Source organism: Tyto alba, unplaced genomic scaffold, assembly GCF_018691265.1.
Source record: "Tyto alba isolate M040663 unplaced genomic scaffold, T.alba_DEE_v4.0 Super-Scaffold_14, whole genome shotgun sequence".
Taxonomy (NCBI): domain Eukaryota; kingdom Metazoa; phylum Chordata; class Aves; order Strigiformes; family Tytonidae; genus Tyto; species Tyto alba.
Window position 1 is genome coordinate 44,260,534 of NW_024881276.1, and position 23,564 is coordinate 44,284,097.

Below are 23,564 nucleotides of genomic sequence, written 5' to 3' on the forward strand. Positions count from 1 at the left end.
TATGCAACGGACAGCCTCCATCCCTCTTCTGCTGTTTGTGCTCAGCACTCACAAGGTGCACAGGAAGGAGCTCTGAGGAGGGGGCAGAGCATAATACTGGAAAGAGGCAGTTCTGGTGGATCTCAAGTCTTGGGGGCGAGGGTGGACTGTCTCCTCCACACTCAGGAACAAGAAGGTGGGGAGAAACCCAGATGAGAAAGGAAAAACAGTTTTGTGGTTAAAGTACTGAACTGCACAGCCTCAGAATACCCAGGCCCAGGGCTGAGTCCCATTAATGTCCGCTGTGACACTGGAGGAACTATGCATGGTCTTTATATTGCTGTTCTTCACTTCTCCTCAATCAAGGAGCTACTAATCCGATTTTTCCCTTGTTCTTCGCCTGCCATCTCTCTAAATTGCAAGCTTTCCGAGACATCTTCTCCCGTTCATATCGATAGCACGTTCAAAAAATGAGACTGCAACAGAGAGACTGCCAGTCTCTCTGTAAGGGTGTGTATTACACATGAAAAATGGTAAACAGAGACATAAATGTAAATTTAATTAAACGTGAGACAATCTGCACAGTCTGAAAGTGAAAGGAATAGAGAGGTTTTGGGGAGGCATGCACAAAAGCGTAAGGGGCAAAGAACAACTGTTTGGAGGCAGAAGCCTGTGTTGCACTGTCTGGAGGACCAAAGGGAAAGCTGAAGCAAACGTGGCTCTAGACACTGGGCCTCCTTGAGGAGAGAAATCTGATGTGAAGACAACATGATAGAGAGAAGGGGCATTGTCTGAGAAACGCAGCACCTGGGATTCACATCTGAGCAGCACAGTGGAACTGGAGCAGAGAAGTTTGCTCTTAATTTCTCTATACACTACAGCTGTGTGTGGAAGAGGATAATTTCCTTCCCAATGTGCTTTTTGCTTAAATACTGCGATCTGTGTTTCTTTTGCCCCCTGCCTTCTCACCTTGTGTTTCTTTTGTCCCCTGCCTCCCCACCTTGAAAAAAAAATCATCTCTGAAACACTACTGAATTAATACTAGCAGGAGATAGAAATTCCAGAAGGTAATACAGCAATCATAGAAAATTTGGGGTTACAGGCATAAGTAGAGCAGGCCAAGGAGGGCTAGAAAATAGGTATCTGGATCAAAATCAAAACAATGGACAGAAATATACTGCAGAGCTTTAAAAGATCCTGAAATACTATTTCTTCCCTCTACAGGTGTGTCGATTTTGAACACTGTATTGCTTTCACTGTCAGAAAATATTTTTAAAGCAAAATCCCTGCAAGAGGTGATTCTACAAGGCTGACAAGTCCAGTCAGAGAAGAGAAACATGGAGTCCCTCAAAGCATTCGCTGCTTTGGGCTGTTTCAGCAGAGAATGTAAGCCCGTTCTTAACCACTGGTGTGAGCCCAGCCCTGCTGACTGCAGCCAAACAACTCAGTTTCCTACTTAGTCTTTTTGTGAAATTAATCTAGAGTGCCCAGCTTTGCATAGGACTAAGCTTCATATCATCTCTGTGTCCAATAATCTCAAATTTCAAGTATTTCCAGCAAGTTGTTCATGAGTAAGACACCAGTCAGGCACTACATGGCAAGTAACACCAAATAATAAGTTTGCAGAAATCACAAGCTGTTTGCAGACAACTCGCAACTGAAATAGAGGTAAAATTTACCCGATAAATTATTCATCACTAATGATTTGGCCAGCTTTCCTGGATATATAGCCACAGGGATGTATGACACCTTGGGGAAGGCATCAGATAGAGATGCATTCAAAGTAAACTAGAGAAGAGGATGCAGACACAGGTCCAGAGCAATCTTTAAAGAGAGGGGGAGAGCAGCTATGTGGCCAAACAGAATGAAGTTCTCTTTATAGCAGGTCAATTACAAAACACAGAGCAGGTTAGTAACTACCAGAAAAAAAACTCTAGTAACTATTTGTTTTCAGACAGCTTTTCTTCAGCAGCTGTGGGTTCCAGTTAACTGTGCAGAAACTGAGCAAGATCAAAGGCTAAATCAGGTGTGGTTAATGGGAGCAAATTCTTTCCGGCGAGAAGCTACTACTATAGGGAAGAGGTTATTAGGAAGTTGCATGCAAGGACTGAGAAGTCTACGGGTGAGATGGGAAGATACGGTAGAGAATATTCAGCGTAGGCAGGATTAGAGCTGTGCAGAGTCTTAATCTAGGCAGCCCTTTCTCTACACCTTTATCTGCCATGGTGCAGCCACTGTGTGCTGCAGCGCTGGTATAACCTGGCCATAAAACTGGATTAACTGGCCCACAAGGATCATGGCTGAACAGAAGAGGAGCACGACAATATGCCTTTGTTTACATGTTCACTTCTGTGAGTAAAGCACAGATCTCTGTGAGACAACGTGCTTAAACTACTGGTTTGGAATGTCATCAAATGAATGTGCAAGAATAGAATTAATGTTAGGAGAAGGTTTTTGCTCTTCCATAGTGCAGTCCATTTTTACTAATGTTTTCTGCAGTATCAAGAAGTTATTTTTTTTGTATGGAAAAAAAAAATCCCATTACCAGAGGAACTTAGTTTTAAATAAAAATGTCAAAAATTACCTTTCTGATTCAGCCTGTGGAGAGAAACCCTGCTGTCTCCCTCCTTCAGCTTTCCTTTTTGGCTCTTCCCTACCAATGAAAAAAATCTAGTGACTGCCTGATACGACTCATAATTTCTTCATCAACATCATGCAAGAACAGATCCTTGCCAGTGTCTCTTATTCCACAGGGTTTTAAGCCCCAGAAGAAAATCCATCTTGGACCCTGACCCATTGAAATTAATGACTCTTGGAAAACCTTAAGGCTGAGTCCTTAATGAATGCCGTCCTATACCACCCTGTTTCTTCTTTTTATGGATGTACATTACACAGCTCAGGGATAACGTGTAACTATGCAACATCAAGAATGCATGCAAGTTTTAGATTTACTCTGCCAAATCTTTGGAGAATCAGCAAAGTTTTGCCACTCTGCCTGTTTAGCTGATTGCTTGCTCTGCTTTGTAAGTCTTGAATCCAAAACTGATTTTATTTATTGGTCCCTCTAGTCTCTTACTGTTTACTCCCTTTCAATGAGGGAGTCATGAAGCCAAACTACCTCTTCCTCTCAGATTATTCAAAGTTGCTGTGGAAAGTGGAAGAGAATAAAATACTTGTTTGAGAAAGACACCCCAGAAGCCTTGTACTACCCAGAATGAGGGGGAAAGAATCACTTCCTTGCAATTGCTCTTTTCTGAAGGAAAATCAGACCACCACCACTCACGCGCCCTCCTCCACGGAGAAGTAAAGGTTCTGTCACTTCATCTTCTCTGTATGCAATTGCTTTTTATTCACAGGGGATTAATTTTGCTCTGGGCTTAGGGAGTACCTGTCGCGCCTAGGCAGCCACGACAGGCATTTCCCCGCAACCACTGGCAGACACAGCTCTTTTCGGGATACCCTTTCAGCCTAACGGCCGTATTCGAGCACACTGTCATCCAGCCGCCCCTGCCTATCGCGATTAACCACTCGCGCTAACCCCCGTCGCGCTGGCGGCTGAACGGTTAACGAAGGCAGCACGGAGCAGGGCTTGAAATACCCCCCCCTTTCCGCTGGCACCGGCTCCTCCCCGCCGCTCGTGCCTGCCCCGCCGCCGTTAACCCGTACCGGCCTTCGCTCCGCGGAGCGGCGCCCAGAGCCGCCCCCCCCCGCACAGCGGCGCGCGGGCCCGCGGGGGGCAGCCGCAACGGTAGCGCGCGCGGCGCGCCGGTTTACACGTTAACGAGCCTCCGGCCAGAGGTGACGGGAAGGCCGGCGCGCGCCTGCGCCGCGCGAAACCTGCCCTGGCGGGGAAGGGGGGGGGGGGTGGGGGGGGGGGCTGTTGGAGGAGCGATGAGTCCGGTCTCTCGGCGCATGCGCGGCGCCGCCGCTCGCGCTCGACGGGAAAGCGGGCGGGGGGGGGGCGTGGTGGTGGTGGTGGTGGTGTGGAAGAGAGACGACGACATTGCGCAGGCGCAGAGAGAAGCGGCGGCGCGGTCGGTTGGCGGCTGCGCAGTAGGGCGGAGGGGGGAGGGGGGCGCGAGACGGGAGGGGGGAGGGGAGGGGGAGGGGAGAGGAGGAGGGGGGGGGGGGGGGGCCCGGGAGCGAGGGAGGGTTTATCGGGCGGCCGATTTTGGTTAAAATATTCAAAATGGCGGACGGAGGAGCAGCGAGTCAAGATGAGAGTTCGGCGGCGGCGGTGGCGGCAGCGGCAGGTAATCATTACTGCATTTTACATATTCATATTCATACTCGCACACGCGGCCCCCCCGCCGCCCGCCCGCCCCGCTTAGCATAATTTATTAGTACTCAGGATTATTATAATTAACGGCACAGGAGGGAGCGGGGAGGGGGGGGGGGGAGAGAGAAGGAAAGCAGCCTCCCCGTGCGGGGAGACACACACACACACACTCGCACACTCGCACACTCACACACACACACGCTCCCTCCCTCGCCCGCTCCCTCACACGGAGCCGCGCTCGCACCCGCCCGCACGCCGGGGCACCGGCGCCGGGGCCGGCAGCGGGGCGATGGGGGGCGGCGGCGCGGGCGGCGGGCGGCGGCGCAACGGCGAGGCGGTGGGGTCGGGGTGGGGAGCCGGCGGGGCGGGGGGGTGGGGGAAGCCGGGAGAGGGGGTGGGGGGCAGGCATCCCCGCACCCAAAAGCGGTCGGAGGTGGCTAGCCGCCACCCGGCCCGGCTCCCCCCCGGCCCGCACGCCCACAATAAAAGCCGCTTTACATATTAATGGCGGGGGGGAGCCGGGGGGGGGGGGGGGAACAGGCTGCTGGAGCGATCCCGGAGAGGGCCGTGGGAGGAGGCACGGCCCGCCGGGTTGGGGGGGGGGGGGGGGGCGCGGGTGGCCCCCCGAGTGGGGCAGGGTTTTCCCCCGCCGGCGCGGCGGCGGCGGAACGGAGGGGGACGGGGGGTGCCGGTCCCCGCCGTGGGGCCGGGTGAAGGTGAAAGACTTGATTCCCTCATCTTGCCTCTCGTGACCCCCCAGCTCTTCCCCCGCATCCCCCCCCCTCCCCAAGCCAGGGTTATTTCCCCAGATCCTGGGGCCTGGAGGCACGGGGTGGATGGATGCGGATGGCCTCGGGGAGGGGTAGGTGGAGAGTGTGGTTTGGCTTTTTATTTAAAGCTTCCACACCCCACACCCCCCCCCCCCCCAAAGTGCAGGTTCACTGTGGGGTGACTCGGGGGGGGGGGGGGGGTGCGCGGGCAGAGTTTCTCCGTGCCCCCCTCCGGCGGCGGAGGCCGCGTGTTCGCACCCCCGAAGGCTGGATTTGCCCCGCCGGTGTTCGCCCTCCTCCCCCGTTGCCCTTGTGCCTCGGCAGCCCCGGGGGCTGGGGGGGAGCCGGGCGCTGCGGGCGCCGGCCCCGCGTCCCCTCGCCCGGGATGCCGGGGCAGGGGCGGGCGGTGGTGCCGGCAGCCCCGGTGGGCTGGCGCTGGGGGTGCGGGTCCCGTCCCTCTCGCCCGCTCTCTCTCTCTCCCTCTCCTTCTCATTTGAATAATGTCTAATTCGGGGAGGTTTATATTATTGAAATGGCCGCCCGGCTTTCCCCGCCTCTCATGTTTAGTAATTCAGACCTTTAATAACAGCCACTCAGAGCCCAACGCCGTGTTTATATTTTACATTCGCCCCATGTGCTTTTGTGGTTCAATATGATTCTTCTTTCTCGCTCTCTCGCTTTTTTTAAATTTTCTTGGCAACCCACAGGGCCCCGAGATCAAACCCAGGCTGTGTGAGGAGAGGAGGGGGGAGAGCTAGGCCCTGGCTCCTCTGGCAGGCGCCTAGGCCTCAGTCTCTGCTGCTTGATTTATTTACTAATAACCAAAATGACCCCCCCATCTCCACTCCACCCCTGCCAGCAAAAACAAAACCCTCCTGGGGCTTGAGCAGCGTCAGATCTGCTCACAGATTCTCAAACACTCATGTCTTTTAAATAAGGAGCTTATTTTTAATTTATAGCAACTCAAGACTGTAAAGCTGTTCCTTTCATATTTGCTTTTCAGAGGCTTGGGCATTTTTGGTCCCTTTGTCCTTGATTCTTTTCCTTAAAGGAGAGTTGCTTCTAATTTACGTTTCCTGGCACTGAGAGAGCTATAGAAGACACACTCAAAATCTGAACAGCTTTCCTCCTCCCTCTGAACACAAACAGAATTGAATACATTGAAGATAATCTTATTCACCTTCTTTTTGCTTAATGTGGATGCAGTTTAACAGTGCAGTGTGTCCGAGGCTTTTGTCACTGCTTGTATATTTGACTGTTCTGGGTTTTTTTTTTTTTTTTTTTTCCTTTCTTTCATTTAGATTTGGCTTTCAAAACAGAAGATACTACTAGGCAGTACATGGTCTAGAAAGGAAGATAAGTTTTCTGTGATTGTGTCATAAGAACACAAAGTTAAAATTGAAATTAATCCTCTTAAATTATCAGGAGTAATTCAGTTTTAAACCAGATATCAGTCTACTTATAAAGTAGTCCATTTGTTTTCTTTATGAGAAAGGCAGTAATTAAAAAAAAAAAAAGAATGCAGGGATGGGTTTCAGATAAAACTGTGTAGGTTTTCATTAGTGACCATTGTTTTCACTCTGTGGAGAAAAAGGACCTAACAGCAGGGTACTTCAAAGTAGCAGTGCCAGATTAGCATGTAAACATCTTTGAAACATGACTAGGAAGAGAGTTCACATACAAATGCAGACAGCATATTCTGTAGTTTGGTTCTAAATTTAATTTGTCACAAAATATACACTGCACCTAATGAAAAGCATTTTGATTTAAAAAATAATGACTCAGATTATTTATCCTTTTTCTTCACCCTTGGTGAAGACAGGCCTTGAATACTAGAAGAAAAAAAAAATCTGTAGAAGCAGTAATGAGACTGTTCAGGTGACTGACTGTTTCACAGACCAACAGCACAAGGCTGGCTGGACAAAAAGCGGTAATATGATTTCATGCCTTAAATAGCATATGTTTTTGCACTCGCTTCACAAGATGTGGTCAAGCCGATGATGTCATTGGCCAGAGGACAAGGTGCAGTTAATTTGATTTATTGACCTGGGGTGAGGTGTAGCACTGAAGCCTTCTCATAGGGAAACCATTTATCTGAGGACAATTTCCTTTATAGCAGTAATTTAACCACTGCTGAGACTGTAGATATTTTATCCAGCATGATAAAAATGTACATTGCATCTTGCAAACAAAATTTCTTTGTCACTGACGGTTTAGTAATTTTTATAGAATGGAATACTGGACAGTGGCCTTGTGCAGTCTTATGGCCAAGCTGGAGTTTATAACTCTGAATTCAGGTATTTACATGCCAAAATACAGATGTATTTCTCTCAAACGTATATTTGTCTGCCTGTGTTGTGGCTTAAAATTTTACTGAAACATGATGTGCACAGAAATGCGTCTTCACTGGTGAAGCCCATAGGCAACACATTAGTGGGAAGCCGCTTTTCCCAAACCCTGGCATCATCTTCACTTGTTGGAAGGTGCTGAGACTAGCGCGTGGGTAATACCCCTCGGTCTTGAGTAAGGACTTTCACGTTCGTTTATCACTGGTGAGGGTCAGATTTTAAGTTGCTTCTTGGACCTTCTCTGTCAGTGGTGGGTGAGAGAGTAAAAGAAACTCTTTTTTCTTCCTTATGGGCTACTTGGCTGTGGTGAGAGTTAGGGGTTGTGCTACTGTAGCAGTGCTTCCTAAGTCTTATCAGGGGAATAAGTACTCCTATTTTGGCTGTCCTTTCAGCTTTTATTTCACTAGGGACAGAAGGAGGATGGCTTGTCCTCCCCATGAAACAGTTCCACTGCCTGATTACCTCTGCTCAGTTATCAGGGTGTCTCTACCTTTTTTCTCTTGTATTTTATTTTTTCTTTTCTCTTTCAAAACTGACCAAAACTTATGGGGGCCTAACAGCTGGTTAGAGAACAGGTGAAGCTGTGTCAGTAGCCCGTGCTGCCACATGTGGAGCAGAATTGAGGTGTGTGTCAGTATGGTGATTTCACAGCTAGAAGAGCTAGAGCTTACTCCTAAGGAAGGGGGAACAATCTGAGTTTCCCACCCCTCTCACTGTAAGAGGAAAAAAAAAAATCTCAGTTTTGCTGTCACTTACAGTTTCTCAAAGATTAGCCTACAGTAATAATTCAAGCAAGTAAGTGTTAATACTGACTTCCTGATTCTGAGTGTGGATGCCTTCTGAATGCTTCTTTTAGCAAGTAATGGTGATGATGTCTGGAGTTGCCTCACTTGACGCAATCACTGAGGTAGCCTTCAACTCAGCCTGTCCCTTAAACCTAGGAAGCACTAATATATTCTGTTTTAGGAGTCTCTTATGCAGTGTGAAGAAGTGGTGTTGCTACTTCTGTTTGATTGTTATAATTTATTGCCCGGAAAAATGAGATTTTGAGCACCATTGTCACTTAAATAATCTCTGTCAAATTTCAAGTGGCAAATTCCACATTTAGAGTAGCGCTTTTTTGCGGTTTTTTAAATGTTCAGATGTGTGAGGATGCAAAGAATTTTGGGGTAAATGGTTTGTCTGTGCTGTCCAGAATGTTTGACTGATCTGTCATTTACCTTTTTTCTGTTAAATAGTGTTTATCTCCTCCGTAGACAGGTTGGTTTTCTCTCCTGGTTCTCTGGCAAATTTGCAGTAAGCATGCAATAAGCTTTCATTTGCTTTCCCCGCGTTTTGGCTCCTGTGGAGTTCAAGACTTCAAAACAGATTACAGCATTTTTAATGTGCAAATCTAGTCAGTTAATTTTCTTAACCTTTTTTTCCAGCATTATTTTCTGTTCTCCTAAAACTGTTGTTGCCCTTAGGACAATAATCTTGATACTGATGTTTTATACAGCTGACAATTAAGCAGCCTCTGCTCCTTGCACTTACAGCTTTATTATTTTTATCTTGAGAGAATCAGTGACAGTCCTGGCAAATTACTCTTTTATGACATATGTATTTTCAGTCTCTGTGACAAAGCTGTTGTTCAACACCTTCTTTTGACAAAATTAAGTATGACTTGTGTCCCAAATGTGATATGCTTGGTTTGCGTGCTTAAGCTAGTATGTGAATGAAAGACTATCTCATCTTGCTGGATAGACTTACAGTGCTGGCTGTTTACTACTGCAGAGATTTGCTTCTGTGTTAACCAATTTTCTCACCCGTTTTCCTAATGTGCTACATTGTTATACAGGGCAAGTTAAGTGTGGGATTTGTTGGACTGAGTGTGGGAGACAAATTTAAGGAAAGATCATGATCTTGGTTAGTGTGTATTAAGTAATTGCTTGTATTTCACTTGAAACTGACAATTGCTAATTGAGAAAAAACATAGATGTATTTTCCTTTCTGTAGTTCTTTGCATGACATTTCTTGAATTGTGTGACTAGGCCCTCATGCTGCTTCATAAGTGTAAGGGAAAGAAGGTTGTTTTCTCCGAACAAGCCTGATAAGAATAAGGGGGAGATTCACCAGAGCGATTAAGGAGAGCGAATCACAACCATTCAAGTCCCTAGCCTATGGCTAGAAGATAAGTGGTACTTTTGTCAACTGTGACGACCCAGTACTTGGAACTGGTTTTAGGTGGATGGCGATACCGAAGGGCTTGGGGAACCTGCAATTCCGAACTTCTCATCTTTGTATGCTTGCGTGATGACCTTGTGCAGATTAACCTCTCCGCCCTGGACGGAGCCAAGGTTCGTTTCCATGAACATGCGACGTATGAACACATACGTGAAGGGGCGTGTTGGTAGGTGGTTCGGGAAGCCCGTGCACCCTGTAGTACTCAGCCAGGGAGGAATCAGGGGAGGGAACTTGCGGTCGGGAGAAAGGGATATAAACCATTCATTGCAGGATGGCTGTTCGGCGCGTCCACCTGGTGGGGCGCCCGGTCTTGCAAGAAGGTAATAAAAAGTGCTGCACAACGTATCCTGTCTGAGCCATCGATAATTGCCAGTTGAGCGTTTCTCGTTTCTCACAATAAGCATTTATTTTTCTCTGTAGAAAATGAAACAATTACTTAAAATCTCAGCATTATTCCTTTCCCTAGTTTCTTGTTTCATGGGAAATACCCACATTTGTTAACATAACTGTATTATAAATTATGAGCGCTATAGTGCATTACAAAGTCTTTTGAAAAAGGAGTTTTTTAATAGACTGCTACTGGCTAATTGAATTAGTTTAGGGTTAATAAACAACACAGTTGAGTGATAAAATGTTGGTTTGGTATAGAGGGTTTGCTGGGTTCCAATCCAGAGTTTGTAACCAGTTTTGCTTGCTTTGCTGTTCTGGGCTAAATCTGTGTGATGGTAATTATAGAGCACATTTTCACAGGGGTCTTGCGGGGGGGGAATAATTAGCTAATATTTTGTAGTACTTCTGAAGGTAAGAGTACTGTGATTCTTCTGCTTTTACATATAAACATCCCAGCTTGTGTCCAGGTTAAACTTTGCTTAGGATGTTTCAGTGCTGGTAGTGTTCCCATACTCTCATCAGTGATGAAGGCCTCCTGTTGTAAAGGCACAGATTACTGTCAGTTCTAACTACAGTGTGATGCAGATCTGCTGTAGGGTATGCAGTTCAATGACAGTTTAAATCAGCCAGAGCCTGTCCTCATCTCCCTGTGTGTTCCTGCTCCCTTCTCTGCACTGATGCAGATGCTTGCCTGATTCCTTTGCTGAGCTAGTTCAGGGAATTAAATTGGGAGAAAACAAGCCTTGCCAAAAATAATGAATAGTTTTTTTGTTGATATAGCTCTCTGAACTGCCTTACAATGAGATTAGGCAAATAGCAGTACCAATCAAGGAAGGGAACAAGAAGCACACGTGTTGACCCAAGTCGTCTCATAATTTCATTCTCTTTGATGGCTTTCCTGCTGGCATAAATGGGGAGTCATGCTCTCAGCCATGTGATCCTACCACTTGGCACCTGTCCTAGCACTTACTGGTTTCCAGGATGCTCTAGCTTAACTTGCTAACCTGGTGGAAAACTAGCTCTCCAGATCATTTTAGATCTTTGGTTTGTGAGTTGAAGTTGGCCCAACAAAGGGTTTCAAGTGCAAGAGAGTGGAACCATGCTAGTGAAAGTGGAAGAAGGGGAAAGAAAGAATTGAAACTTCCTCTTTTCAGAAGCAGCACCAAGCATTATGCTTAGCTTAGTTATATTGCATAGCTTTACGTTTAGATTGACATAAACCACTGTGAAACCACAGTTGATTGAGTTGATGAGCTCAAGGTGATCTAAAATGCTACTGGCCCAAGTGAAGCAATGGGAATGTATAGCTACGGGCACTATGCTGGACCTCCTATTTTAGCAGCAGGCTGTACATAGATCTCTGAAGCCAGTGATGAAACTGCACCTAAGTAAAACAGCAGCTTAGAAACCAATAGATGCTGAAAGTTTGGTGTGGCTTGTGCTGTTCTAGGTATGACTGCAGTAATGGTAGCCACAGCAGAAACTCTTAAATAAAAATTGTGGATGAAACCTTTAAGTGGCTCCATTATTTTAGTGCTGCTTACAGTGAGGCACTTCTCTGAAAAGGACTGTGGTTTAAAAGGATGTATTGGGAAAAGTACTTGGGAAATTACAGACACTGTTACTTCTCCTAAATTTTGGACTGATATCCCCATAATGCAACATAAAAAAAAACAAAAAACAAAAAACAAAAAAAACACAAAAAAACCCCAACCAAACCGAAACAAACCAAAAAAACCCAAAACCCCACGAAAACCCCAAGCATAACTGCTTCAGCCATTTAATACGATCACTCTGAGACAGATTTATCTTTTCTATAAATCATGATATTGTGACAAGGAACCTTTTGCTCATCATTCCTTTTATTTTTTTCTTCCAGAAATCAGATTTGGCTATATAGAAATGAAGTAGCATATATAACATGCTTGACACTGTATGACAGGGCATGAAGTTTTGGAAAAGGAAGATATGAACAGCTAAGTTACTGAAATAGTAAATACAGTTGAAAACTTAAAAATAAATGTAGAAAAACCTGTTGACTGTGGTTGGAGATGTAGCTTGCTTCTTTTTTCCCCTCCTTTTCTTTAAGGGTTGGTAGGAAGTCACCATCCTTTTTGCAGTGAGCTCCTTCACTATTTGTTCTCTTTGTCCTTTCGATGATTCAGTTTTATTTGAAAAATACCGTGTGACTTAGTAATTTGTGCCTGACCATACCAGTGTGATGTTGTAGCTTTATACTTGAAAAATACCGTGTGACTTAGTAATTTGTGCCTGACCATACCAGTATGAAGTTGTAGCTTTATACTGTCTGGATATAGCTAAGCAGGAGGAGTATACAGTGAATACAGGTAGAAATGACTCAAATGTTTGATGAATCACTTATTTCTACATTATTAGTTAATACAGTCTACTGAATGAGAAACGAGATTTCTTCTGGGAATCCTCTTGCAAAGATACCTTTCTGATTATTCATAATTTTGTTTCTTACCTGCTGATCTTTAGAAGGTTATTGCTTTTATTTGAATTTTCAAATAGAGGCTTAAATAGATACTTGAATTTGCTTATTTCTCAGGCTGCAGAGATAGGGATATGCCAGGAAATGCTACCTCCCCTCCCTACCAACTCCTTCAGGAGTGTTTCCCACCCAGTCCTCCAATGCATGTACACACACCTGTGTGCACACATGCTTCGAAAAAAGTACCAGAAAGCTTGGACTGGGGACAGTTTCTTCTAGCTCTGATGGTGATAGTAGTAGAAGACAGTACTGCTTCTGACTGTTGGAGTTTCTTGTTCCACACCATCTATTGGTGGGTCTTCCCATTCAGGTACTGTCTAATCCATTTCAGTTAAAATTAGCTGGGTTAGTAAAGACTGTGATCTAAGCTGCCTGAAGGAGCCCAGATAATTCTGATGGAAATCTATGAGTGAGGGATCGTCTGAGTTGCTTTGTCATCATACCTGAGGGTACAGTTCATGTTACACTTAATCCAATTTAAGGGTGGGCTGCTGCCAAAAAGAAGTGGGAACAGAAGCAGGAAGAGTATTGGGCCATCACTATCTGGACTATTGTCTGTTTTGACAGAGCCTGTGTAAAACTGTCCTAGCTTCTGGCAGAAATGGGTTGGGATTGTGTGGATAAACTGGAGGTGGGAGGGCAAAGGGAGCAGTAACTTTCCACTTGTAACGTTTGTTTCTGAATAAGGATGTCTGTTCTCAGTGTTAGAAAGACGAGGTCCTTTTCAGGTTTTATTGAACCTTCCAGTGGTACTTTTCTGTTTTTATTGAATTTTTGTCGATTTGAAATACACCGTGTAAATTGTTATATTTCCAATATCTCAAGTGAAGCATGCCATTTACAAGTCATTTCCCTTAAATGGACTTTATCATAAGATTATCTTTACTTGCATACAGAATATAGTTACTTTAGCTTATGGCAACACAGCTAGCTAAACTTGGGAGCTTAAGAGTGCCTTTCAGAACAGCTGAGAATTTACACTTCGGCATATTTATTTAGTCCAAGGTCTAGTGGCTTCTAACTTCAAATCATACTGTCTCGCACAGCAAGTTGTTTGAATCGCATCATTGCTAACCTTTATCCAACTGTTATTTTACTGCCAGCATGGTTCCTCTTTGGTTAGGATGGGTGTGCCAAAGTAAGGAAGAAGCCATCAGCTCCCAGGCCGCACTGCTGCCTATTGCATTTTGCCAGGCACTGCCCTAAAAAAACGTGTTGAAGTAGCAGCAGTTGTAGGACAGACCTTTAGTCAGAGCTCTCAAATGAGGACATATGAGGTGGAAAAGTGTAAACTAGAAACCTGATTGTTTTCCAAAGTTGATTTTACTCAGTTTTGCAAAAAAAAAAGGATCTTCTGAAGTTGCAGAGATTTTTCATGTGTCCGGTTTTAAACTAACCATTGCTGCTTACCCTTTTTTCAGTGTGTGTAAGGTTGTATGAAGAAGGGCTAAACAGTCTGCATGTTGTTGTTCACCGCTGGCTCAGGCAAGTGCTGAGCTGCAAATTCTTGGCATTTGGGAATGTAATCAAAGGAACTATTCCTGTGCTTGCCCTGTTTTACACTCTTTCCTAGGTGTCTGCAGTTGGAGGAGGGTCAGGTAGATCTTTGGTCAGAGCCAGTATGGTGATTTTAGTATTCTCTTTTGAACAAAAAGAAAACACCTTCCCACTTATTTCTCAGTCTATCTGAAGTTTTCTGCATGGTTCTTTTCCTATCCTAAAGTACTTAGGAACACCGTAAAAGAGTTCAGGAAGGATGATGTTCCTTGTCTGTTCCGCACATTTCCAGCTCTGGGAAACAACTGGACGGTTGCTCCAAAGGTTTTCCTGCTAATTTCTAAATACCAGGGAACTAGAGAACTGGAAGCTGCTTCTGCACCCTTACTTTGTGAAGATAAGGGAATATAAGAGGGTGGATGTTAAAAATTCAGCCTCTGTTACTACCATGGAAAAGATCCACAACTGAGTGGATTCTCAACTCCTTAAGGATCCACTGAGGGTCTTGAGCGTGTTTTAGAATTATTCTACAGACGGGGACTGCAGATACTGGTATAATTTTTGAGCTAATTTTATTTCAAGACTATTCCTTTTCTCATGGGAGAAAAGGTGGGAGGCAGTGGCATTGTAAAGAATATCTCAGTTCTCAGAGAGAAAAATGCTGTGTTTTTTTGTGATATGATTTAATTTGGTTTGGAACTTAGTTGCAACATGGTTGCACCTTACATGGTTCAGTTCAGTGGTGCAGGGGACTTGTTACTAAGCACTGGGCTTTCATCAGCCCCCTAAAACTTCCTGAGAATGCGCTTCAGCCATTCCTGTGTTGGGAAAATTTACTTACTTAATAGCGTTCTCAGCATTGTTAAAATTGAAGATGGATCCAGGCATGTCTTCTAACACGCTTTAATAACATATATCGTAAACAACTTTATAAACTAAAAGCTAAATTTAAAGGATATAACGCTGCATGTAAGTGCTTATACTCTTTAAGTTTTCCATAATTTTGTATGATGAACTCTGCAACAGTGGGAAGGATTTGCTATATGGAAGTTTGAATAAAGGCATGAAGAATTAGAATAGTTGTTTGTCATCTTAAATACCCTAGCCTTTCTCAAGTTGATTTGGTGGAGGGGAGAAGAGGATCAGGTAGTATTTCTTTGTGTTGTGGTGTCTCTAGTCGGGTTTGCAAGTGTTGTGGGCATCTCTAAAGATCCTAGAAGAAAATTTTTGGTTGCTGCTTCTGTTATAATATTGGTAAAAGAATAATACAAGATAAAATACCATGTACAAAAGTGGGCCAGCACTTATATCTTCTCATTCCCCTATCTAGTGTTAACATAAGCAAAAGTTAGATTTAGCAGAAGGACTGCTGGGGAAGACCTAATTCAACAAGTCATTTTAAAGTTATATAGAAAGCTTTCTAAACTCTTGAGACAATCTGTAATTTTCTGTGTGTGCTCACAGAAGACACATTAGTCGCTTAAGAGATCAGTTAATTTTTCAGTCTTTCAAAAAGCAAAATTAACTGCAGACACAATGGTATTTTCATTACTTACTAAGTAGTGATTTAATGTTGTGCGGGTTAGAGCTAGAAATGCTGTGTTTACTAATGAGGAAGGGAATGTCATTGCCATTTGTCCTATATTTATACCACTAATAGGTCTGTCAGTGTGTAGTACAGACACTTCAAGAAATTTATACTCAGAATTGCAGAGGAGTTGAGGCCTCTGCATTTCTGATGTAACTTGAGGTTTTATCAATTTGCTGCTTTCAGTTTTTTGAGTTTTTGTGGTAGTTGTATGAACTGTATTTGGTATATTAAGATATATGCTTGTACATACAAGTTAGCATCAAAGGCAGCATCTATTCCTAAGGCTTTTAAAAATATGGGGAAGATTGTTCATTTCTTTACTTTTCAGTGGCAGGGAGTAGATTGACATACTCAACAATTTCCTCAGAATATGCTGTCAACTATAGTAATTTCTCAAGTACACTTCATATGGCAGAAGGTTAGTTAAACTGGGGATTTTCACGGCATCGTCATTCAAGTAGTAATCATCATTCTTGGTTCTGTTAAGTAATATTAGGAGAACACTGAAGACAAGCATATGGGATACAGCTGTCCACTAATAATCTGTATCTGAAACTCACTGTTTGTATCTTCTGTCTGATACTCATTTGTTGAGACAGTCTTTATATAGACAGCAGGGACTGGCGAAGCAGGTTACTTCAGTACTGCTGTCCTTTGGTTTTGGTGTAATTGGTGTACTTGATAGCAATAAAGTCTCCAGAAAGGCATGAAGCCAATACAGAAATGTGGTCCTGTTGTTCAATTGGTAACTAGAACAGTTTTGTTTATTTGAATCTAGAAAAAAAACCAAAACCAAACCAAAACAAAAAAACAACAACAAACCGAAAAACCAAACCCATCAATGCGTTCCTGAGACTGTTTAGACACATTAACTAATTACATATGGATGTGTGGAAGTGTTCTCTGGTTCAGTGATCATTTATGGATTGCTCTTTAAGAACCACTGAGGTAGCAAATAAGTATACTATATAATGTGGCAGGTCTATCAGATTTTGTTTTGAAACAGTTTCTTTGGTGCTAATCAACTCTAAGGTTGAACTGTGAAACACTGTCTGGTATTACTGACCTACAGCTCTGACTTTTTTTATTCAGAAAGTTAATATAAAATAGTTAATTTTCAGGTGTGCTTTCCTTTATGTGCCTTTGTAATACCAAGTGATTTATTTCGACAAATACTTGAGATAACAACATCAAATGTGGCATTTGTGCATTTAATACTTAATTGTTAGTCACAAACCTAATTGTGACCTGAAAATTGTCAACTGCTTAGCTTTTTTTGGAAAATATGTAATTTCTGAAGCTTTTATATTTGTGAATGGTGAGGAGCTGGGAATAGCAGATATTCCTCATGTAAAAGAGGACTTTTTAGAGGAAAAGGGATGATGTTTTTATTTGCAAGAGAGCTACTCTCAGGCTGTTCTCAGAGCCCTGCTGATTTGAAGCATTGCATTTAGTGAGTGCATGAAAAACACGTGGCTCATGTTTGAAGGCCTTGCTGGGGCAGTCCTTAAACAAAAGGACTTAGGGGCTCTAAATGTGGAATATGTTCTTTATCAGTTCTGCTGCTGTGTGACAGTTCCAGTTTGACTATCTGTCTGGCTTGTTGAAATAAGAACTGGAATTTTTTTTTTTTTCTTTTTTTCTTTGGAGTTTTTGCCCTCTGTTTTGTGTCTGAACAGGCATTTGTTGTATATGACTGCAGTCATATGCATAGGGGAGGAAAGTGCAGAGAAGAATTACTCTGTACTGGAAAAATTGAGGAACACTGTGGAAGAAAAACATCATTTTTTCAATTAGATTCTTTTATCACGTGTATACTTTATCAGACGTCTTTATGTGTGCCTGAGTGTTTAAAAAGTCTCACACCGGGTGAACAAAATAAGAGGTATTGAAAAGGCAATCCACTTACAGTAATATCTTATTTCCCGCGTTGTTGACTACATTTGTGTTTGAATAAGAACGTTTCTTTTGTGGCAGCACAGGTGCTCCTTGATTCTGCAGTGAAGGCAGTATTCTATGCTTGATACCAGCTAGTTGCCATGGCAACAATTATGATGTCATGAATTCAGTACAGTGACTTCACTGCAGTGTATTTTATCTTTATTCTCACTTTTCTTCAGATCTTGCTGGCAAACCAGAAAGCATCTACGTGTGATACTGTGACTTGTTTATTATGTGATAATGATGACTAATATGATCCAGATCTCTCTCTCTCAGTAAACCTAACTGCTGCTTACCTTTAAAATCACCCCCAGAGTCTGGGAAACAGAGACTTTGCGTTTTTATTTATCTGGACCTGTTTCAGCTATACTAGCCCAAAAAGTTTGCTGATAGGAATGAAGAAGAAAATACTTTTTTTTTTTTTTTTTTTTTAATCACTCAGATGTGATTCTTTTCAGCTGAGGGAAATGTACATACTTTTGAAACTGAAAATGTGAGAGTAGCAGAGTCCTGTTACGTCTTTTCTCTCTGAGTCATTTGTTCAATTCTGGCTTGCCCTTCTTAGTCCAGTTCTTTTCTGAAGCAGGTGAAATGTTTTCTTAGTCTCTTTTCAAAGGTTTGTTGACTCTCAAATTGTACCAGGGAAACTTCTCACCCATCAGCCTTTCCAAACGGTCAGTTGTTTTCTGCTCCCTGAACACTTCCGTTTATCACTGGGTTGTGCACCTCCATTTCACAGGTAGCAGAGCTGACTGTTCAGTGCATACCCTTACCCTCTCCTCCATTGCCTTCTGACAGTCAAAAAGAAATATTTAGCATTTTTCCTATATTTTTAAAGTGATATGACTTCCAAATATAGCCCCAGTAAAAATGCCAATAAAAACATTGAGTCTAACTAGCCTGCATTTCTTTTGTTGACATAACTGTGTGTCTGTTTAGAGCTAGCTTATTGGCTTAACTGAAAGGTTGCCTGAGACTTCTGGGCCATCTGACTTTACATTATCAGTGAATAGTGCATAGTGTGTTGAAGTGGTACGCTATGTATTTTTTGTAAGTCTTTTTTTTTTGGCCTTGGAAGTAGAAAGTTCTTCACCTTTGGTTTAGTTTTTGACAAAAACAGTTTCTATGTATAGGTAGGGCCTAAGTATGTTGTAAGTATGCCTAAAGCCTTTCTAGTAACAGGAGAAAATGTAAGGATGTGCTGATATCTTCCTGTGACTTACTGCTGCAGTGATCATTTCCATTAAATGAATATATGCTTAATACAGTTCAGGTGATATTAGAATTAAAGGACTTCTTTCCATCTTTCTTCAGAGGAAGAAAAATGTAGACTTGAAAAACACCCACTAGCAAGTGGGAGGATGTCATGGACAGCACGTAGGGAAGATTTAAAACATAACAGAAAAATCAAAGTTGCAGTTGTCCTTCTGCAGAAAAGAAAAAATATCCTGTGTAGCCTGTCATTTATGATAAGCATATCATGGAAGTTGAATTCTGTCATGCTACAACTGAAGTTAGGAATATGTGATAGATGTTTTTGTTAATGAGCTACTAACAGAGAGCAAACTGCAAAATACTGTTGCAGGTACTGTTCCCATTACCTAAGTGCAGAGGTCCTGTGCTTGAGGATTTACTGATTTATGTTGGTAACAGCAGTGTTTAGAGTTAGTAGATTTTTTTTTTTCTTTAATCAGCATAAGTGTGCTTTTGATGGGGTATCTTGTGTTAAATTCTCTACATGCTTTTTCAAAACTTTAAACATTTTTATCTTGCTATAATGCCTGTACATGTGGAGGGTTTTACTAATTTAAGAGTACTGGTATGATTTGATTGCTAAAGCTTTTGGTCTTTAGACTAGGTTTATGTGATCCTCAGCGTACCTTTTTGTAATTTCAGTGGGGTTTTTTGTTTCTGTTCATTTCTAAACATAAAGGTTTTTCTAAACTTGTAGGTTTTCAAGATGAGATTGCAGAGGATGCTAGAGAATCTCATCTAGGCTCCCTTTCCTACAAAAGTTTGGACCAGGTGATCTTTCAAGGTCTCTTCCTGCCTGGGCTAGTCCAGGATTCCAGGATTAAGCTGTTGGAAAGAATAATACGTTTCTTAATGGCAAACTGACGTAACTGCGCATGAAAAGTTACTAACTCAAAATTCTAACTTTTTAGTCACATGGAGATTAGATCATTCAGTTCCCAGCAGTGTTTGTATGAATGAGTGTTGCATTGAGAAATAGTATTATAGCAGTTAATACTAGACTAAATAGATATATGGAATTTAAAATTCTGGACTGCAGGTGCCTTGGCAATGCAAATGTTTCTGAAGAAGCGAAAGGGTAATGTAGAAGTTTTTTGGAATGCCTAGGAAAAGTGATCATCTTTACAAAACTTCAGTGTGTGAAAATGAAAGGAAACTTGGAGTGGAAAAAGCAATAGTGAGTCCCTTACCTTTTATGAATGGGTGGGCATATGGCCTATCTGCAGTATATAGATCAGAAAGGAACCTGCTGCAGTTTCTTCAAACTTAACATTTAAGAGATGAGGATGATGGTGTGGGGGCAGAGGGGAAGCAAGGACAGCAAAACAGTCAAAACACTAACCCCCCCCCCCCCCCCCCCAACCTGGCCCCTGTTTTTCAGAATTACTAAATGAAGAACTGTAAACTTCCAGGGCTGGCTTTTATTCTACTCTGAATTCTTCTATGAGAACCAGTTATGTTCTTGTCCACTGGGACTCTGAAAAGAAATAAACTGATTGGAATTGCCTCAGTTAGTGCTGTAGCTTCTACTTAAAAGTGCAGCGTAGAACCAGGGTAGCACATTAGTGCCTAGTTCATATTACAAGCTTCTACATGCTTTGTTTTGCAGAGACACTACAACTTATCTTGTAAGTTACTACCTATACTTGTGGTATATTAGTGGAAGTATGTCAGAGTAATTAGTTTGCATTTCAGGATATAGTGGCAGATAGTGGCTTGAGTTTGTGTTTGGTCAGGGGCTAGGACTAATGGTGGTGTTTTGGTACTTTTTTTTTTTTTTTGGCTGTGGCTTTGAAGACTTTTTTTCCAGTTGAGCATCTTCAATGCGATTTCAGTGAAAAGAGTGAAAATGCTTGGATGGGTCACTTTGCAGTGCCTACTTCAGAGCCAAGAACCAAATTTGGTTCAGAATAGGAGTGTAGGAAAGAGGCGTTCACAGAGGAAAGTGGAAGTTTGAAGGGCTGCTTACTACTGTAGAAAGGCTAGGGAGCTGGAAATGCCAGGGAGGTGTTGCAGGAACAGTACCTGGTGAAAAACTGAGCTTCAAAACTTGGTCCAGCTCAGGGGTCCCTTCAGACCTATTAACCTGTCAATGGGTTCATCTGTCATTCTGAATATAAGGTGACCTAACCTACCAGTCCTGTGCTGCTTCCAGTCTGCTGGGGAATGCTATGAACAGCATCACGGGTAGAGAGACACCTTTTTAGATGTGTCCTGTCCTCTAACAAAAACTCTGTCTTTAGAGGACAGGGTTTTATTGGTTTCATAAATTGCTGTCTCTTGCAAAGACCTATATAAAAATATCTGTATATCACCTTTCAAAGCAGTAAGGGTTTGAAATTTAATGTTTTGAAAGCAACCGGGAGAATCTTCATCAGTACAGGGGGGCTGGCCTTAAGCATATATTAAAATCATTATAGAATAGCTTTGGAGAAAACATACTGCATTAATTGGGAGCCATGTGAAAACCTGCATGACATATTTGTAAATGGAGATGGGTGATTTCCCCCACACCTAAGTCCACGACTGGGAGTGCTGTGTGGGGTGCCGGGGTGACATGGTTACCTTGGCCTCAGCAGGCTGCCTGGCTCCCTTTTTCTGCAGCTCTGATTCAGATTACCCAGCAGTCCTCGTGCTTTGCTATGATCAAACGATACAGCCCTCATGGAAAAATGTGCTACTCAAAGCTCTGTGTGGCTCCTGTAGCCAACTTGATCTATACAATGGGAAATAGGAAAGCCTTCTTTATCTGATTAAACAGCCGACTTTGGCATGAAATCTCCTTTTTAATATCAACTTGCTGGAAGTGCTATGACAATAAAAATGCCTTCCTCTTTTTTTTTTTTTTTTTTTTTTCCCCTCTTGTTGGGAAAGCAAAAAAATTGACATTTCCTCGTTTCATGTATTACTGCCAGAGCATTCTCTGACATTCTTAAGAGTGTAATCATCAGGTGCGATACCCTGGTTGTACTTAAGCATGTAACTTTTCAACTCACAGTTAACTGCCAGCATCCGTGCTACATGAGGGTTTTTGCATGGTGACCTCAGCTATTGTTTCTTGCATGCCATATTGGTGTTAAATTAATTGATAATAAAATGAATCGGTAAAAAAATGAATCATGTTTTAACAGTAATCATTAAATTACAGACATTGAATCATCAGTTTGGGAAATTACTGTGCCTGCTTTAATAGTGAAACATTACCTTGCACACAGAAATCTAGAAATACAGTATATTTTCTTTAAAAAAATGGGGATTCTTTTTCAGCAGTTCCTTGATAAAGAACTCCCCTGTCTTTCTTTTGGCACTAAATTGTGATTTTACTGAAACAGAAACATACCATTAGCAGTTGAAGTACTGTGTTATTATGTGTGTTATTTTGTCCAAAAGCACAGTAGAAGGTACTGTACTAAAGGCATAAACTTGAAGAAACAAACTGTCCTAATATCCCACTTGAAAGAGAAGGTGAAGGTTTACTATAGCCCTTTTGAAATTTTCAGGGCTGTTATGTAAATAATGTTAGGATAAACACCTTTCCGAGTCCTGAATTTCTCTTTAAAAACAAATTTAAATTTTGGGAAATAACTTTCCCATTAACACAGATGAATGATAGTTTAAAATATAGACATGGTTAACAAGAAAAAGTTTGATAAAGTTGTCTGTAGTAATAGGAAAAAACCCCTAAGTTAATGATGTGGTGGGGTGTGGTGGTGGGGTGTTGTTTTGTTTGTTTTTTGTTTGTTTTTTTTTTTTTTTGGTTTGGTTTTTCCCAAATAGCTTTCTGAATGTATATCTAACTAATTTGAACCTACCGAGGCTCCCACTACGGTCAGCGTGGGTGATGATTCAGGTGGTCAAGTCTGACGTTTGTTCCAAATGGTAGGCATGAAGCTCCTTGTGTATCCAGATTACCGTGCATAAACCCATCTTAATGAACTGTCAAAGATTGGTCTATATTCTGTATTATTGTAAATGAAAACCATTGGTGATAGCTTTGTGTAAGATAGCCCTATTTAATGACATTAGGTAATCCAATTTTTTAAAACACTGCATTTGCAGCAAAGTGTGGCCTTGCCTATGTAGTAAACAGAGAGAAGGAGAGGTTAATTTCAGTAACCTAACAACAGTTTTCATGATTAAACTTGTTGGTTTCTGGTTTTGCTTTCTCTAGATAATTTTGATTTTTGGGGTCTCAGGACAGGACATATTTTTATGCCCTTTTCTTTCTGATGATTTAAGATTCTCTCTTTGCTTACCGAATAACACGCTTCTGTTGTAGTACTATGGTGGAGAAAGGGAGAGGAAGCATGAAGGCAGGGGAATAAGAGACCAAAAAGTGCTTGAAGAAGCATATAGTAGGAAAAGAACAGCTCTATAGGAAAAGAATACTCTGCATATTCTTTATCCTTTATAAATAGTACATCATAGTACACATCTATGCCTATGGTGTAGTAGATAGATACTTGTGTGGTTGTAATTGCAAAATATTGGTGGAATAAATGCTTCTTGAGAGAAAAGTCACAAACTGAAGAAGAAATCTTAGTATCAGTGGACTCTTTTGTCATTCAGTTATCTATTAATGCATGTAACTTTAAAAAGATCAGTTGTAGTAGGTACAGTGTTCAAGTAATGCAACCTCAAGATTTTAGGCACAGATTAGCATATAATCTGGTTTCCCAAATTTGTGGTGTTTGCATTGGCTTCTGCTTCTCAGACAGCATTGATTGAGTAGGAAAAAAATTATGTTTACAGTAAACAGTCTTTCATATGTAGACAG

The 23,564-nt window shown here is 42.3% G+C and overlaps 1 protein-coding gene across 11 annotated transcripts in view; it reads left to right on the top strand.

The window, feature by feature from the left end:
• Window positions 1-4,132: 4,132 nt before the first annotated feature.
• POU2F1 (POU class 2 homeobox 1) overlaps window positions 4,133-23,564 on the top strand; it is a 122,893-nt gene continuing 103,461 nt past the window's right edge. For 10 of the 11 annotated variants that reach the window (XM_042788470.1, XM_042788465.1, XM_042788471.1 and 7 more), the window contains exon 1: window positions 4,133-4,232. In XM_042788470.1, coding sequence (XP_042644404.1) covers window positions 4,169-4,232 — 64 coding nt within the window. In that variant the 5' untranslated portion in view covers window positions 4,133-4,168. The remainder of the gene's footprint in view (window positions 4,233-23,564) is intronic. The other variant, XM_042788468.1, reaches the window with a different exon arrangement.